General features: G+C 35.6%; 1 protein-coding gene across 2 annotated transcripts in view; it reads left to right on the top strand.

The window, feature by feature from the left end:
- The window catches only part of LOC145673524 (uncharacterized), a 70,742-nt gene that overhangs the window by 40,402 nt on the left and 11,734 nt on the right, over nt 1-18,606 (top strand). The window contains exon 3 of one of the 2 annotated variants that reach the window (XM_081743306.1): nt 4,471-6,286. The exons of the other annotated variant lie outside the window; for it this stretch is intronic. Coding sequence (XP_081599432.1) covers nt 4,471-4,519 — 49 coding nt within the window. The 3' untranslated portion in view covers nt 4,520-6,286. Of the gene's footprint in view, nt 1-4,470; nt 6,287-18,606 lie in introns of those variants that run through there. 2 annotated transcript variants of the gene reach the window in all.

The raw sequence follows: 18,606 nt of genomic DNA on the forward strand, positions 1-18,606 counted from the left end.
TTTATCGGACACACACAGTGCAGCCTGTATAAACTAGTTCTGGAATGATGGCATTTGAGAAGTAAAATACATCATTTCGGCTTTATCGTATACAGTACTACCAAAACTTTGAACCATATGCGTGCGCACGTGGAGACAAGTGGGGCCGATCGACCCACCTAATGTTTTGGCATTGCGTTTTATTCGATATTTTTTTAAATTTTCTGAGCTAATAAGCATTATATTTCACTAAAACGGGCCCAGAAAGACGTCTGTAATCATCACTGTACAAAGTTACATATTGAACTTCGTAATACTCGACCAAAATTTCCAGATTTAAATATTTCAGTCTTTGTTCCGTTTGTTTCCTTCCAGCAATATATTAACACACACACACCTAACACAGTATCTGTAGGCGCCGACTTTAAAAGGGGGCAAAGCTTTCCTTTTCCCTCTCTCCAATCTAAAGGCAGAAAGCTTTTGCTCTTATAATTTGAATGTAGAGTAAACTTCCTTTATCTCTTCTTCTTTAGTGTACACAGAGATTGTTTCCAAAATGCGTAAAAGGCATGTCGTAGGCTTTATCTATCTTCAGGATTGGAAATTCCGCCATTTGAGAACTTGAAATGCAAAAATGTGTCATTATAGGCAGCTTCCGACTGTCAGCTTTCAATGGAACAAGGTATGACAACTATTTTTATCCTTCTCAACACAAAACACTGCTGGTCCTTTTTCAGAAGAATGTTATAGATCTTTAAAACTTTCAGGTTGAAAGAAATTTCACCTTTCGGCATCTTCACCGTAGATAGAGTACCCATGATCACTATGGGTCACGGACGACTGGCTAAAACCATACACATATTGGCCTTTTGTTGTCACAGTTTCCCCTAATTCTTGTTTGATTTCGTGGCATTGAAACTAAGAACAAATATACCGTGTTTTCCTGGAATTTCTTACCCGGGCAACAGCACTTTTTTCACATTTCTGACTGGGTAGGTGCCTCATTTATCCTACTCATTACCAGTGCAACTGTTCGTGCAGTTTGTATGACAGAAGAGTATGTAGAACGGAAGTATATAATCCCTCTTGAGTGTCAGGTTATAAGTCAAGTGTACACGATTGGGACAATGTGACTATGTCAACGTTGTCAACGACTATTGTGACTATATCATATACAGTATTTGCCAACACATAATAATAATAATAATAATGGCCGTTCTATATTACGTAATCGTAATTTTGGCTATTTTAGACCCCCCTCCCCCTTGTAATCAAAAGTAATTAATCATCAGACCCCTTTCTCTAATATTACGTAATCAAAAGATAAAACTACATTCTCAAAATACATTTTTAAGATTAAGTTACACTGAACTGTTCTAAAAGATAGGTACAGGGTGCGGCAGCGTTCATAGCGTAATTTGACTTGCGTAGTACAATGACGTACTGCATGAATGCGCGCCAGCTCGTGCCGCATTCGTCTACCAATGAGCTGCCATTTCGAGTGTGAGAGATATAAAGCGGTGGAATGCACAGCATCGTGCCTTTGCTGTTGAAATTTATTTCAAGAATAACGACTCTGTTTTTGCTACCCATCGTCTATTTCGGCAACATTCCAACTTGGGACGTCATGCGAAAGTTCCAGATGCACGGAACGTTGTGAGGTGGGTATGTGCATTTCGAACAACAGGTTCTGTTGCAATGGCAAACCGGGAAGAAGTGAAAGAACTGTGCAAACAACAGAAGCTGTGAAAAATGTTTGGGCTGCAATATTGCGTAGCCCAAAAAGATCTGCTCGTCGTCATTTTCAAACTGTGTATATGTCCGATCGCTCATTCAGGAGAATATTGCACGAAGATCTCCATTTTCACCCATATAAGCTGCAGGTTGTTCAGGAAATTAGGTCTCGCGATTGGGTTTTACGAGAAACATTCTGCTTAACCATGCGTGATCTACCTCGCCAAAATCCACATGTTTTGCACCATCCTGACGTCAGATGAAGCTCATTTCGATTTGTGGTTCAGTAAATAAAAGAATATGTGTTTATTGGAGTGATGTAAATTTCCCAACAACAGGTAGTTCGTTCTGCAGTTACGAAATACATAGTGTATCGTTTGCAAAAATGCGTCCGTCATTGTAATTAAAGACTGAAATGTTTGTGTTGTTAGTGCATCAGCTATACGAATAATTTGTCGCTAGGTTTTTAACCAAATGGATAGAGTACGAAGAAAAAATCAACAGATGAGGAGTCTATTCCTCTTACAGGTTCCCTGTCTAGGTCATTGAATCGTTTTCCCTCAAAAACGCTTTGAACATTCACTATTTGTCAACATTTACAGAAAATAAGCAAAAAAGTACACGTTTCCCCATACTCAAAAATAACTTAGGATAATGCACAGCAATAACTCTTAAAGCAGCTACCTTCTTTTCATTTATTATATCTAAAGTGCGCATTTATTTATACAGGGTATCGTGTTGCTATGATATTCCGCGACAATTTGTCACCAACAGGAATGTCATGAATGGCACTGAAACTTCCAGAGATGGTTATACACTTAATTGCTTTCGCTGAACTTATTGGTATGAATGAATAATCAATCTAGAGTTTAAATTAATGAATGGACAGTAGCCTACGGAAATCTACCGATATTCTTTGAATCACTAACTCTGGTTTGATGTTTTTAAGCACTGTTAGCACTAACTACTTGTATCGAAAAAAAACTATTGGTAAGGTGGACTAGCATAATATGACTATGCCACAGAGGAACGCAAAAAAAAAAAATATCTACACCAAAATTTTCATTTCTGTAACGTTTTTAGCTATTCAAATGTTAAAAGAACAATCACTTGCATTTAGTCATGCACATTACATTAGCTTAGGCCGCACCTCCATTCCCAGCACGTTTAAAAAAAATTGGAGTTCATCGACTAGTTCCGACCTGCGAATTGCGAAAACTGAAGAAAAGATGCGAATGCGAACGATTCCAACATGCTGGGATAGTTCGTCCGAATTTGTGCGAATGGAGAGTCGTCTGCAGAAGAATTGAGCGCTACGTGAGAGAAGAAAGTTTGTTTTGGTGACAGCAGACGTCGTTGTGAGGTGCGGAGCTAAAGAAATAAATAAAATTAAAGATGGAAATAGATATTAATGCTTTAATAAATTGTGTTTTTGATTAAGTCCATTGTGGAACCAAGCTGATCCATATTACACAAATGATACGTCGTGAACAAATTATGAGCAAACGTAAGACAGGAACCTTGAGTGGAAGATATGTGTGTTTTCTTTTGTTTTTTATTTAAAATATGAAGATTTAATTAATACACGAATCGCAACATTTTATTCGATTTATATTTCGTTTTTGTTCCTCAAATAATGATTTTACGAATACATGAAACTATTGAAAAATTTGTTTGAAATAGCAAAACCGGGTTTCCTTACTTATGGAGAACATTTTCTTAGAAAATAGGTTAATTCTGTAAATAGTAGCGGTTACCACGGAAGCATAATAATAACGGGAGCGACATTCACTTAATTTTGCACAAAAAGGAAATTAATAGATATATTATTATGTAACCTCTCAAGGCTTTAAGGTACGAATTTTCAGACAAAAGTATTTCACATTGAAGCTTTGAAAGAGAAATTGCAAGTTGATTCGCATTCGTAAAACTTCAGATGTACTAGAGGCACATGAATTCGCAGTTCACATTCGCATTATCATTCGGAAGCAATGAAGGCGCGGTAGTGTACGTTACTTTACGTATAAACATATTCGTCCGACTGCTCCGAGAACAGCTTGAAACCCTTCCTAAAAAAGAAAAGCTTTATATAAGGTTATTCTCGTTTACATAGACATAAATATGAATGTATGTAAAGTAAAGTAGGGCAAAACCGAAGTAGGTAAGAACGAAAGTCGAAATAGATTAGGCAAAAAGGATTGAGCTTTTTCGTAGGTTTGGTAATGTAGGGATAAAATAGAATACAAATGCAGTTAATCTGCAAAGTTGGTAGTGTGAATTAAGTAGGGGAAACCGTTGTACCTTGAGCATAGTGTACCTTGGAACACTCGCATATTTCTGAGTTGCTATACTATCTTGTGGTAATTCAATGAACTATATGATGCTTTGACGTTGTCAGACAGTCCCAAAATGGCTTTCGTTGTGTTCAGAAGCATATGCGATTTATGAAAGTGAAAAACTTTTTTTCAGGGATAAAACAAACTATTTACAAATTGAAATATTGTTTTTTAGTGCCATTACTGTTTGTTGTTTGTTTAATCTGTAATAATCTATTAGTTCAGGGGGATTAGGTGAGCATTTTTGTGACTTCTTTTTCTACGCTGAATGTAGCGTTATCATTATTGCGGCATTTTAGTAATTGTCTACAGCCTCTTGTACCATGAAACATAAACATATCTTGTACCTTGGAACATGTTCCAAGGTACATGAACTCATTGTCAAGTATATTTTTTGAACATTCTTTTATTCTCGTTGCAGGAATCGAAATGCCAAGAGGCAGGATGGAAAAGAAAAGGCTTGCCATTAGCCCAAATTCAATGAAGAACACAATTAAAGCAGTCATTTTTGAGCCTGGGAAGCGTATTTCCATTCGTGAAGTTTGCAAATTTTACCAAGTGTCTTTAGCTATTTTATCCCGACATCTGAAATATTTTAGACAGTCAGAGGAAGAAACATTTGAGTATAGTGTGAAATATGAGGACGGAGGGGAGAGATTAACTACATACATAACAAATGTGGCCAACGGCCACATCGATAACCATGGAACGCACTTACCTGTCGAGTCTTTTCAGATGACTCCTGAAGCTGGAGTTGTCATGCTGGCTCCCAATTCGCATACTTCAGGACTACAACCTCTGGATGTGGCTGTTTACGGTCCTTTTAAATGTTTTTTTTTTTTTTTTTTTTTTTTTTTATAACCAAGCATTCGAAGAATGTTTACATAATAATCCGGGGAAACATTTTGATATTTATGCTTTGGCCGAAGTGTTGGAAATTATTTATCGGCGCGTGCCTTCAGCATATCAAATATCACCAGTGGTTTTCGCCTTTCAGGGATTTATCCTATAGATACAATCATTTTCTTGGAGTTAGACTTTTTACCAGCTTCACTAACAGATCATCGGCCGGATTGTCATCTAAATGATATATGTGAAAACGATAACACTCTGTTGCATGAACGAAACGAAACAATTGTGCAACTCGTGCAAGTTTTGCCTTCTACATCAGTCTTTGAAGAGGAAGTACATTCAAACCAGAAAGCACAAACTCCGTAAAGTACAAAATGTCGAAGAAAGACTGTCACAGGTAGAAGTAGAGTAGTAAGAAACACACTTGCAAAGCAAGAATTGAAGGATAAGAAAGAGCACACAGCCACACAGAAAGGGAATAAGAAGCAAAAAAAAGGAAAGAACAAATCCAATAGAAAAATTAATTTCGAAACATCTGATGAAGAATCTGAGAACATAAGCCTGTATGAAAATTATGATAGTGATGTTATGCTTGCAGAACTGATGAACACAGAAGTTGAATTACACGAAAGCATTGAATCCATAATGTCAATCCGGAAGACTATGTTTTTGGTGCAGTTTAAAAAACGAAGCATTGAATTTTATGCAGGAAAAATTTGTTCAGTTGAATCTAATTACAACGAATTTAAAATCAAGTTATTTAATCATATTTTAGGTACTGCAAATAAATTTTATGAAGAGTTTGCAGGACAGTCTGGAGTGAATGCATTTGGTATTATAGTGGAACTGCCACCACCCGTTCGGCCAATAGGCTCCAGTAGAATGTCTGAACAATTGTGGTTTCAAGTGAATTTGGTTCGTATAATTGAGCAACATTGAGGTACATAAGTAATAGATCACGCAAGCCGAGACCGTTTCCACGAATAAGTCAATATTTCCTAATTTAGTAATTGCATATGTTATCTTCTGATAGGCCTGTCTACTTTACGTGCAAAGAATTAGAAAATAGTATGCTCAACATATGATCGATTTTGTAACTGTTCTAGAGCCTTAATTCTTTGTTTTTTTTTTTCCTTAAGGATTTTGAGAATAGACTAACAAATAGAATATTGTTATAGTGTCCTTTTCATACTTTAGTTGTTGCTAAGCTTACGAATTTTTCAATAAATAAATAAATAAGGTTAACCTTCCGATTAATATTAGGTTCAATATGAAGGTAAAAGCCTGATTAGAATAAGTATTAAAATTTCCATTCTTTTTTTCACACGCTTCTGTATATCAAAAACAACAAATCTGGATATACAAAATAAATCTTAGAATAATTATTTGTGACTTTATTTCTGTGAATTACCATATTAAAAATATATGTTTCAAGGTACATGAGGCTGTGTTCCATGGTACATGAGTATTTGTACCATGGAACACTTTCTTGGGAATTTTTGAAAGCTTAAAAAGATAACGAAGAAAGGAAATAAAAACTTAAATAATGACACGATTTCATTCAGAAAACATCCAAGTTTAAATGCGCTGCAATAGTATTGCAAAAATAACTGTTGGTAAGATTATATCTTGGAAAACGCAAAAAGTGTTCAATGGTACAACAGTTTCCCCTACTGTAAAAATCTTTAAAAAAATCATACTGTAATCACAACTCAACCTCAACAGTGGCGTTCTACTTACCGTTAGTGGTGTGCAGACTCAGCTGTCAATTAACTTTGCCTGATCATGGACTTCAGCCAAGTGTAAGTACGCAACCATAACTCTGTTTGCTATTGTAATAAAATATGCATATGGCAGTCTTAGCATAAGGACGAGAATATGTAACCCCGCGTAAATCAAAATATTTATCTTCTCCATACCCTCATTTACTTTAAATGTTGTTCATTTTTCTCTTACTGTTTTGGTGACGGTCATATATTATGTATGCATATGCAATAAACCCACGTTTTATATTATTATTTCCTTTCAGGCACTATGCTAGCTGACTTCTGGCACAACAATGGTGTTTTTTTTTTTTTATTATTTCTTAAGAAAATTCAGCTTCTTATCACCGTGAAGAAATACACAGCCGGTGGAAAATAACATGTAATAGAATCATCTTTCATATGCATTCATTTATTTTATCCATCGTAAAGCTCTTAATGATTTAACACTAGTAACCCCACACTTGTAAATATAAAATCCAGCTGTATTACTTTATATAAAATTCTGTCGCCTGCATAACCTGCAGGAATGTGTTCAAAGTATTCAATTTTATCTTAAGCCTTCCAAAATGTGGTACGCCAAAGCTACACCAGCAGCGAAAGTGATTCTAGTTCTTTGTTTACTGTAGAGTTTTAAGAGAGACTATATGAGAAGGCGGAGGAGGCAATTTAGCGGGAATAAGGTACATCTGGAATAAAGAAGTAAAGAGAAGCGTTTTATCATAGCGGTGTGTCACCTGTCAACGCTGTGTGTTTTTGTGTAAATTATATAATGAAAGTGGAAGAAACACATGCCTTGCGGGGCTGCTAACCCACTTCGCTCGCTCGTTCAGCTGTTTTTCTTTTAAGAAAAACTTTTTTTATCATTATACAATGATATGTTTCTAACAACTGACTTGGCATGACTACACAAATGCCACTTTACCGTACTATGTTTCTTGTAGTACGTATTTTTATTCCCTTTAATTCCCTACTGTACATTTGACAATCTCGAAATTGTAAAAGAAGGCTTTTACGGGGAATAGAGCTTTTAAAACGAATAGTCCTAAATGTTGATGGTGCGTAGTGGTGGGTAGGCAGTGTTTCTTTCATAAAAAAATTTCCGGGGGTATTTAAAATAAAAAAAAAATATTTAGTTTTACGTCCTATGGTTATGCCTTGTAGACTAAATAAGACGGTGAGGATGAGGAACGAATGAAAAAGTGGAATGAAGAAATTGGAACAGCAGAACCTTGGGAAAATCCACGCACACGGTGATTGTTTACCACAAAGCCCACTTGGCGCAAGGTGTGATCGAACCAGGGATCTTACACACTAGAGATGAACGCTCTACCAGTGATCCACGGGAAGATAACGAGTGGGGAACATAACGTTGGAAACCAAAAGTTCAATTATTATATATCTGACGGTTATAAATTTTGATCGTTCTCAAGTGTACTAAAGTTCAAATTTGGGTTGTTTCTTGTTTTGAATACTAAAAAATATCTGTTTCTTGACATTCTTACATTCTTTGAGAATTCCCCAGTGGTCCAAAACATTGGTGATTTACAAGAGTGTAGTCTAAAATATATCATTAACTATAACCCGCTGTACGTACAGATTTCCGTAACTTCGTGTTCAAAATTCGACCAACAAAGTTATTTGTATAGCTGCTAGGAGCTGTTTTCTCTAGTGGAAGTACGATGTTATGGTTGAGTTATTATTTAACTGTTTGTGAAACTTTAAGAATGCTGAAAATCAAAGGGTGCCTACTAGATAACAGCACGAAACGCATTTACATTTCGAAATTGGTGTTAAGGGTGGGAGTTAGCTAAGATTTGGTATTAGCTGATTTCGACTCCAGTGTGGCTACAATACTTAACAAATATTGTGATCGTGTATAACAATGAACATTTTGTTTTCAGTTCGGAATGATTCCTTGAAAGTGTTGATCTGTAAATGTTATACGCAGTATGGTCAAATTTATAGTGCATTGCTGAAAGGACTGTAGTTCCCCCAACAGCACTTCTCATTTACTCCATCCGGTTTACTATATTTTTCTCTTTCTCCGATTTTGAATGCTAGCAAGTGAGTTACGTTACGAAACATAACTCAGCGAGCGAAGAAGGCGCAGAAGCCCGGCAGAGCACATTCGTTTCACTTTTGTCACAATTCGAGCCATGGAATAAGTTTTGGTAGATTCTAAATGCAATTCCGACCATCTTCAGCAAATTGAAGCCTGAAAGTTTCCATTATGTATATTTCATTATAAATGATACATTGGCCTACTATAGAGGCTGGTAACACTTTCGATTATCATCCTCTATCCTACGATGTAGGTCATGATATCATATCCGCCTGAATTTGAACCAAGATATGATCGAACGTGAAATATTTTAATTCATTTCCGCTGAATTAAGTACAGTTTAATATTGTATGCAGTTTTCTTTTCCTATTGACCCAAAACCTCAATGTTTATGACTGTATAGTTTGATTGGAAATCATAATTTTTTTATGAATGTAATGTATTGCATTTAGACATTTTGTCAATTTTCAAGTTCAAAAGTCTGCCCGCCCCCACCATTTCCTCATTCTCCGTTTCTTCTATAGTCATCGAACATTCAACCATTTGAGTAACAATCCTCATCAACTGAACAAATTTCTTGCTTCCGGAAGAATATTGTATAAGGGAAAGTGGGGTACAGTGAGACACAAAATTTTTAGATCGTTGTAACCTGCTTAATATTTACGCAAACATTTTCAAAAAAAGTGTTGAACTTTATTGGTATTTCTAGTATACATCAAGACTACAATTGGTTCGATACATGTATATGTAAGTGAGTGAGTGTCACAAAAGCCTGGCAAAGTGTTTTGTCTCACTGTACCCCAACCATGGGGAACAATGAGACACCTCACATATCATGAATATCACCAATGACACTTAAATCTATCTTACATCTAACAAACTGAAGTCCACATTAAAGTTTAAGTAGGACTGTTGTCGTTTTGTTTGCCCATGCATGCTGGGCTCAGGAAGTACCATTTTGATATCTTCTTCAATTACACTCGCTAAATCAGGGACACTTGGAAAAACAAACTTACCAGCTACCTTTTCACTTTTTCTTAAGAAAGAGACCTCGTAAGTCTTTCCTTCGGTACTTTGGAGAACATTTCCAACATAGTAAACTTTCTTTTTTCCACTAAATTCGCCAAGTACGAAACTATTATCACTAATATGATGAATATCTGGAAAACAGTCTGGATCAATAATTGGAATATCTTCGTCAGAAGAAAGTAAATCCACATCATCATCATCATCTGTTTCTTCAGTGGGCTCATCAAATAGACGCTTGTTGGGTTTATTAGGATTTATTTTGTTTCTACTTTTGCTTCTCCTGAGCTCCAGGATTTGCTTCTCTGGTGTGTCAGTTGCTATGATACTTCTGCCTTTTTTTCTGGAGCTACCCAATGTTTTCGATTTTGATTGCCGTCTCGGATACCCTAGAAATTCTTGAGGGCTTACAATTTTGGGGGGATTACTCGATTTTCCAGAGAGTAACTTAGACACCGTTTGTGCAGTGTCTTCTCCTGAGTTTCTGGGTGGATCTTCTTCTGTTAGCAATATTATATTTGCTCTTTCAGTAGAAGCTGAAGGTGATGAATCCATTACTGAACTAGGAAGAAAATCTTCGTTGCTGAAAACATGCCTGTCGAACGGGTAAATCCCAGTTTTACGAAATGCAGAGGTAATGTTTGAGATAGACATAGCTTTCTCGAAAGCAGTTCCAACACATGATGCGACTTCATAGATTTTCAGAGTATTGCCTGGATGACGCATCATCCAGCTCTCGACAGCAGCAGTATAATAGGAATGAAAAGGTTTGAAAACACCCACGTCTAAAGGCTGGAGACGGTGAGAAGTGTGAGGAGGAATTGTGAGAATAGTAACCCCAGATTGTTTTGCTATATCTAGGGCTTCAACTGATAAATGACTTTCATGATTGTCATAAATTAGGAGGGAAGGGTTTTCAGGAGAACTACCGGAATGTTTAGCAAAGTGTTCAATCACCTACACAAACAGTTCAGTGTTCATCCAACCACCTTTCGCTGCCAAACCAAGAGTTCCTGTCGGAGCACCATGAATCATATGTTCTTGAAAATGAACTCTTGGAAATACCATAACCGGAGGCAGAGTTTCCACTCGCACTTACAATACAGCAAGTTGTAACCAGTGTCCCTTTCTCTGAACTTTGCACTTGGTTAACCTGTTTGATGCCTTTCTCGGTTATCACTTTTTGGTGTATCGGAACAGTACTTGTTGCTGTTTCATCGAGGTTGAATATCCTAGTGCCGTCGGAGAAATTAGGATGTCTTTTATAGATCTCTTCTAAGTTATCAAAAAATTTGTCAACGTTTTCTCGATTAAAAGATGATGCTCGCGACAAGCTACAGCCTTCAGGTGATCGCAGACTTAAATTCTTGTGCCGCTTGAGAAATCCCTGTAACCAATCTAGTCCTGCCTTCTTTCGTTCAGTCCAGTTGGAAGGTATTTTTACATTATTTCTAACAGCCATTTGAAATGCCAACAATCTACATTGAATCGTTGAAAGTCCATAGCACATTTTCGAGCACATAACAATGTAATCAACTAGAACACGTTCTTCTTCATCCGTGAACACCCTCCTAACGTCGTAGTGAGGTCGCATTAGAATCTCTGATGTTGGATGTTGACGCTTCTTTCGGACATACCTGTAAATATACGAAAAGTACGTTTCCATTAGAATAAACTTTCTGATATACAGGGTATTTCAAAACAACACCGACAACGTTTGGGAGGTAATTCCTGACACAAAGATAAGACAAAAGGTATAGACCGATCTGAGTTCACAATTGCTTCCTTTCGGAGCTACGGGCATATAATTTGAAGTACTCACCAACTACATCTATAAAAATTGTTGCGAAAATACCACAGGATTCTGGAATATGGATATTTGGATAGGAGTCTTACTAGTTCTTAAGTGAAGTCTTGACTGACTACAGTAGATTCCATAGTTTTGGAGCCATGACCTCTAAAATTCATTTTTTCATGTTTTCGACAGCCTATAAGATCGAAAGGAAGCATTTGTGCACTCAGGTTGGTCTATAACTTTTGTCTTATCTTGGTGTCAGGAATCATCTTCCAAACGTTGTTGATATTGTTTTGAAATACCCTTTATATGAAATTACGTTTCATAATTTAAAATTCATTTATTGAGTTGAGTTTAATGTCCCTTTCAGCAACAAGGCTATATGAGACGAGGATCTACTGATTAACGTGGAATACGAACCGAATAAGCTCCCGCCGGGAATCGAACCCGCGTCTCTCACGCTAAAGGCGCGTACGCTAACCGCTTAACGACGAAGGAGCTCAATTTCAATTATTATAATAATAATCTGCTGTTCTGTCTCCCTGAAAATCATGACTTCCTTGATTACGAATCGGAATGAAAGTTCGCCCAAAAGTGGCTATTTGCAATACAATATGTTGCTTGAGTGTGAAAATCAGAATGATCCGTCAATAAATTTCAAAAATAAATAATTTGCGCAATTATGAACCAATCGGAACCAAACTTAGTACAAACTTGTTATTTACAATAGCTTAGTTGAGTGTGAATATCAACACGATTCAACGAAAGCCTATAAAATGATGTCTGTTTGAAATTTTAAAAATCTACCTGTCCTTTGTGGCTCTAGCAGACTAGTGAAAAACAATATCATAGAAATATTCTTAACTTATCGCAATCGACTTGCATTAATCCCAGAATACAAATAAATAAAGAAACATATGTATAAATGTAAGTTACCTGAACAATGTTTGGAAAGCTACTCCCTTGATCTTAGCTGCTTGGCAAATGCTGATATTATCATTCAATACAAGATTAACAGCTTCAGACATTTGTTATTCCGTAAAGGTACCAATATTTGTTTTCCTTGGCTGATGTCGAGGCATTCTGAAATGCAATGCGAAAGAATGATTTTATGCGGTTAATACATATTTTTTTCTAAACATTAATTTTATTGTAAGTGTACGTAACATTTTACTTCCTCTAAAGATAAAATTAGGCTTTGTTTGGATCGACTTCTTTTTTGGATTACCTATATTTTCGGTGACCCTGCTACAAATACTGCATCCAGGAAGTATAATAAAGAAATAGAAGTGAAATATTTGGGGACGTATTTTCTTATCGAACTAAACGACGTGGAACCTAAATTACGCAACAGCAATTTAATTACAAATTAGATATGTAAGTTTTATTTACTTTTAGAGTAAATATAGCATGCAAAACACAAGTAAGCTTTTCGTTATTAGAAAGAAAAAGGCCAATTAACAAAGAAAGAATAAACTGTATTAATTGGGGTACAGTGAGACACGTCTCACTGTACCCTTTTTCAGTTTGTCTCATTGTACCCCTATAGCTACCTGCAGTTATTTTTCTTATTTCAGTGCTTACAGAAAGGAAGATTTTCGAAGTAACTTGGGCAATAAAATACTTTATCCTCCAATGCAAAATAATCTTATGGTTTAAAGTCTGATTCGTCAAAAGATTATGTTTTCTATGCTGTGTAAGAGAACACAAATAATTTACTTTTCTTACCTGAAGACTGCTGAAACGCAGCTGCTCACAAACCACCTTCAGCAACTGCGACGCAACTAGCATAACAAAGTACGATTGCTGTGCGCATTATTTGAGGCTCATTGTTGCAACCTTCTTCCTATAAATTATTCACAAAATCCATATGTCTCACTGTACCCCCTTTTCCCTTAGAATTATAGATTTAGAATTACAGATTTAGAATTATAGATTTCGTTTGTGTATGTGTGTGTGTGTGTGTGTGTGTGTGTTTATATTAATAATAATATTTGTATCATTTGTGAGTTGTTAGGATCAATATTTCGTGATGAATGTTGAGAATGCAGCTGGAACGATTATCCTGCTAGATACCAATTAACTTGCAACTGCTGTTTATCGCGGTGAGTCACAGTGATGAACTCCTCGGGAGTGAGGCATTTTGATACTTGTATATAGAGACATTGGGGCTTGAACCAGTGAATTGACACATGGAGTAACCCTACGTTAGCTCTAAGTTAAATATGTGTCTAAGAGGAGGAAACCTTGAGAAATAACACATTTACCTTCAATATTTGTCTTTATTTACTCTTGGCAAATAAATACTTGTGGAAAAACTTTCCATCGTTCTTCAACTTAATGGTATGTCACTGATAATATTGTGTCAAGTATCTAAATTCGCATCATTTGTACCAAACGAAATCTTTTTTTTTATTATTCTTAGAACTCATATAAACTCATAGGATGGGGTAATATAATACCACCTAAAATATACCGATGTTCTGAGAAAGATCCAAATTTGTCAGTGCTCTAATGTGTTACTATGTGAACTGTGACAAAATTTCATGTTCCTCACGTTCACAGAACTGTAACTATAAATATTTTAATATATGCATGTTTGGAGCATTTTTCACATTTTCAGTGCCCTCTATTTTGGAAACGTTGAACCATGAGCATCTGACACTTCGCATTTCAACACCTCTTTTGATACCATATAACATAGCAAAAATCGATGCAAAATTGGTGACGGAGCAACTACAATATTTTCCAGAAGTAACTGATTTCACTTGGACTGCATCTCTTGTAACCTCCGTTTGTAAGTTTCTTTACAGTTACTCTCAACGTAGTAAAGCTGGTTGTCGAGTCTGTAGTATATTTTGTAAGTTTTAATGTTATAATTTGTCTCAATAGCGTTTCCTAGTCACTTCCGAACTTATTTGTTTCCATGTTTGTTCTCAGTTACAAGATATAAAATTAACATTGGCGTTAGAATCACGAAATCCAAAGTGTAATTTGCTATTTTATAAAACAATCGTCATTATTTTTTATTGTCTTATCCAAATGTTAGATTTACAATTTAAATTTTATTACCATTTTAATAGATAAATAAAGAATGAGCTAAATTACGCCATTGGGAAATTTACGACAGAACCAGATAATCCCAATGTTGTAGTGCCCATATCGCGAATAAACAAGATGCAGATGGAATACCACCAAAACAAAAAAGCACATAGCGCTCCGCTTTCTGTAATCAATTATTTTGTATTAATACTGTATTTGCATTAATATTCACTGCATAAGCTGTTGTACTTTTCATTTTACTCTTGTGAGTTTTCAACCTACAGTTGCAATCCTGTTATACCTCCCTGTGTCGAAGTCCTAGAAAATTGGTGATTTGTCCTTTTTTGGCGGGGCGAAAGAGTGTGGGAATCCTGTACTCTAAAAGCTTTATCTCTCATCTTGACTTTCCAACCGGCTTGGCTGAGTAACAGAAATGCTGAATGGTGAAAAATATTGTTAAAATACCATTTGGCATTTTTCTAAATTTGACATATCATCTTTACATGGGAAGCCGAAGGAAATGTTCGAACAAAAAAGTAAATTCTCTTTCATTAATTAAAGATCCTAACAGCAACTGTTTGCCTAAAATACTATTTGCATATAGTTCCACTGTACTTTCTGTATAGTTAAAAGTAGTAGAAAATGGATCGATCTGGAACACCTTCGGACAACATAGCTCAACTCACGAGCCCCTGGGAAATTGAGCACCGTACACCGTGAGCCCACGGTCTTTTACGACCTCCATTTTAGGGGTGAATTTGTTCCCTTTTATGACCACTTTTAGGGGGTGTATTCGTTCTCTTTTATGACCACTTTTTTAAGGGGTGAACTCGTTTCCTTTTATGAGCATATTTTCCAACCCCTATTTTAACATAGCAGAAATTACACTGAGATAGAAGAGCACATAAGACTATGAACGCACAGCAGATACATAAGACTCGTTCCACCCTTATTTGAACATGGTATATTTTCCAACCACTATTCGAACATAACAGTATGACTACGAAACATAGTGAACTCGTTTCCACCCCTAATTGAACATAATGAACATAGCAGAGAATAGGGGTGTACTCGTTTCCAACCCCTATTTTAATTACGAACACACAGCAGAGCAGGGCTCATTTTTCAACCCTTATTTTACCATAGCAGGGATCCACCCCTATTTGAACATGGCAGAGATTATTTTCTTTTACGGGGGTAGCAATACCCCCAACTCTCCTCCTTTCTCATCCAGGGCTTGGGACCGGCAATGGCGGAGTTTAACAAAATAACATCATCATACTCTCATAAATGAATAAAGCATAATATCATTAGCATCAATAGTGGTAAGTGAGAATTTGTTTAAAAAATCGTGCATCGAATAACCAGATGCACGACATGCTAGATATAAAAAACAGTAATGTGCACAAAATTGAGATAAATCACCTTGAATACGTCTATTATTCCATGTATAATACAGACAGTTTCGTTTTAAAAACCTTATATGATGTTGTATATAGGGAGGTATACCATAGCTATCGAAATACTCTCCCACACACATATTAGATATATAAACAGCAACCCAATGCTCACCAGGCTTATTACTAGAATCAGTATTTATAATTATAGCGGCTGGAAATGTATGAATAAACGAAGGTAACTCATCAGCAGCATATACACCAATAAAATGATCTTTAGGTAAATTTTGTTGTAATGCTTCATAAAGCTCAATTGTATTTAACATTTTTTAAAATTAATATATATTTTTCTCTGGAAATCAATTTCTAATTCTGAAGAGAATTCACCATAAATAATTGTTGTTACAGGAGATGGCAGTGCTTCTTTAAAATGAACCTCTAAACGTACACTTCCTTGCCGTTGTGGGCTAGTATGAAATGCAGCACTTGCGCTTGATTCAGGAGTTAAATCAAACACCAGTAGAGTATAACCATTAGGATATTCAGCACGTGAAATATTATTACCTTGATTAGAATAATAAATACCTGAACCTGTAAATAACGTAGAATATGCTTGTACATATAGATTATTATCAAAATCCGGTTCTAATGGTTTGAAGGGTACTGCCGTTCCATCAACATACAATGTAAAAATGACATATTAAAATGTTGAAAATTGAATGGATTTGTTTGATAACTACCATTGAAAGCAGTATTAGTAACAAAACCAATAATAATACGTTTAGGCACTATGCATGAAAACAGATCTGGAAGTGTACTATCCATACTTCCTTGTGGCAGAGTTTCTGTCTTCACCTGCACTTTTGTTATAGGATATTTTATTCTAAACTTAGGATTTTGTAATACTTTATTTTGTGCTATTTTAACTGCTGGTGATACATCAACCTTTTTCACAAGTAATGTTGCATCTGTAATTACAACTTTTCCATCAGCATCTGCGTCACCCATTAGACAAAATGTAGGTTTAGCTGGAATTAGTTTAATACGCAATTGTACACCATTCAGTAAAAATTTCTCCTGATTGAAAATATCAGCATGAATATAACCCAATAATTCAAATGACTGACTTAAAGCAGTGAGAAGAAAACGTTTAAATCCTACATTACTATCGGTCACACTGTCCATATGCCCTGCAGTATCTTTAAACCACATTGATGTTTGAAGATGCATTGTTTTAGCTTCAGCATTATAATTTAGTAGTTTTTTAATATACGATCGATATGGATATGTATGTGAAGAGTAGGAAATAATTTGATTATTTAAATATAATTGCACATCACTGAACATGGCATTGAGAAAATCATTTACAGGACCGATTTTCTTATCGGCAGAAGTTAAATTAGAACCATCTGATTTAGTAATTTTACCTTTAACATATAACATTGTGTGCGGTAAGTCAATATACTCATCCTCATGACCGGGGACTACAAATTCTATTGGTGCATTATCAGCTATCGAAGCCACAGGCTTATATGGAACTATTTTATTACCTATAATACTGGTTTGAGTGGGTAAACCAGCAAATAAATCTAATTCTGATTTCATACACTCACACTGCATTTTCGTTTCTTACTATTAATATTCACACATGGTAAAATTTACAATACCGTATTACGTCTACGAAAATGTAATTTTACACATACACTACCATATTGGAAAGGAAGTGGATTACCTGTACTATCTCTTAAATCAATAATAATTTGATCAAATTGTTTACGTTGCACTGGCACATAATGAGGATTATCAAAAATATGTACATCATTAATACCATGCTCTGTAATATTTGTATTTATAATACGTAACAATGGAGCTATGGTGTCACCCACCATTTGTGGTTCTACAATGTCACTGCAAATATATAAGTGTAGGTAGCGCTTTTTGTAAATCAGGTGGATAACGAGCATGATGAACAACTGCAATATCTTCTTGTTGAATATGATCAAAACCTAGTATTCTGGCTAGTTCAGGAGATAGGCGTACTTCTATATGCTTCTCTTGATCCTTTATTACTCTATTAACCTCAATTCGTTTTACAGATGCTTTGACTTTTAATTGTAGATTTAATATATCACTTTTATGATTAATTTGAAATAGAATATCATCAACATTATAATAGTGTCCTGGTAAGATTTGAGTTATGTTCCAGTTTTTTGAGATTCATGATACGGTAACAAATATTATTTGTATATTTGGAAACATTCTGAAATGAACTTGTATAATGTACTTCAACAACAGCTGTTTCCCACACTCCCTTCTCCAGTACAATAGGTTGATATAATTTAGTAGAATAACAAGCAAGAGTATTCTGAGGAAAATATTTCATAGAACTATTGCTAGGAAGTGTGAGATAAAAACTATCACTTTGCTCCATAATCAATCAAAAATATCTTTGGATCTTTTTATCCGTTTCACACCACCACTAAAATGAACTTTCTTTCTTTTTCTTCTTCCAGATCCTTCCAACACCTGATTTAATTTATTTTGAGCTTTATTTTTTAAATTTGTTTTAGCTTCTTGCCATTGATCATGCAAAGACTCTTCAATAGGTCTATTATTA

The sequence above is a fragment of the Thermobia domestica genome, chromosome 16 (assembly GCF_964235325.1).
Source record: "Thermobia domestica chromosome 16, izTheDome1.hap1.1, whole genome shotgun sequence".
NCBI classification, from domain to species: Eukaryota; Metazoa; Arthropoda; class Insecta; order Zygentoma; family Lepismatidae; genus Thermobia; species Thermobia domestica.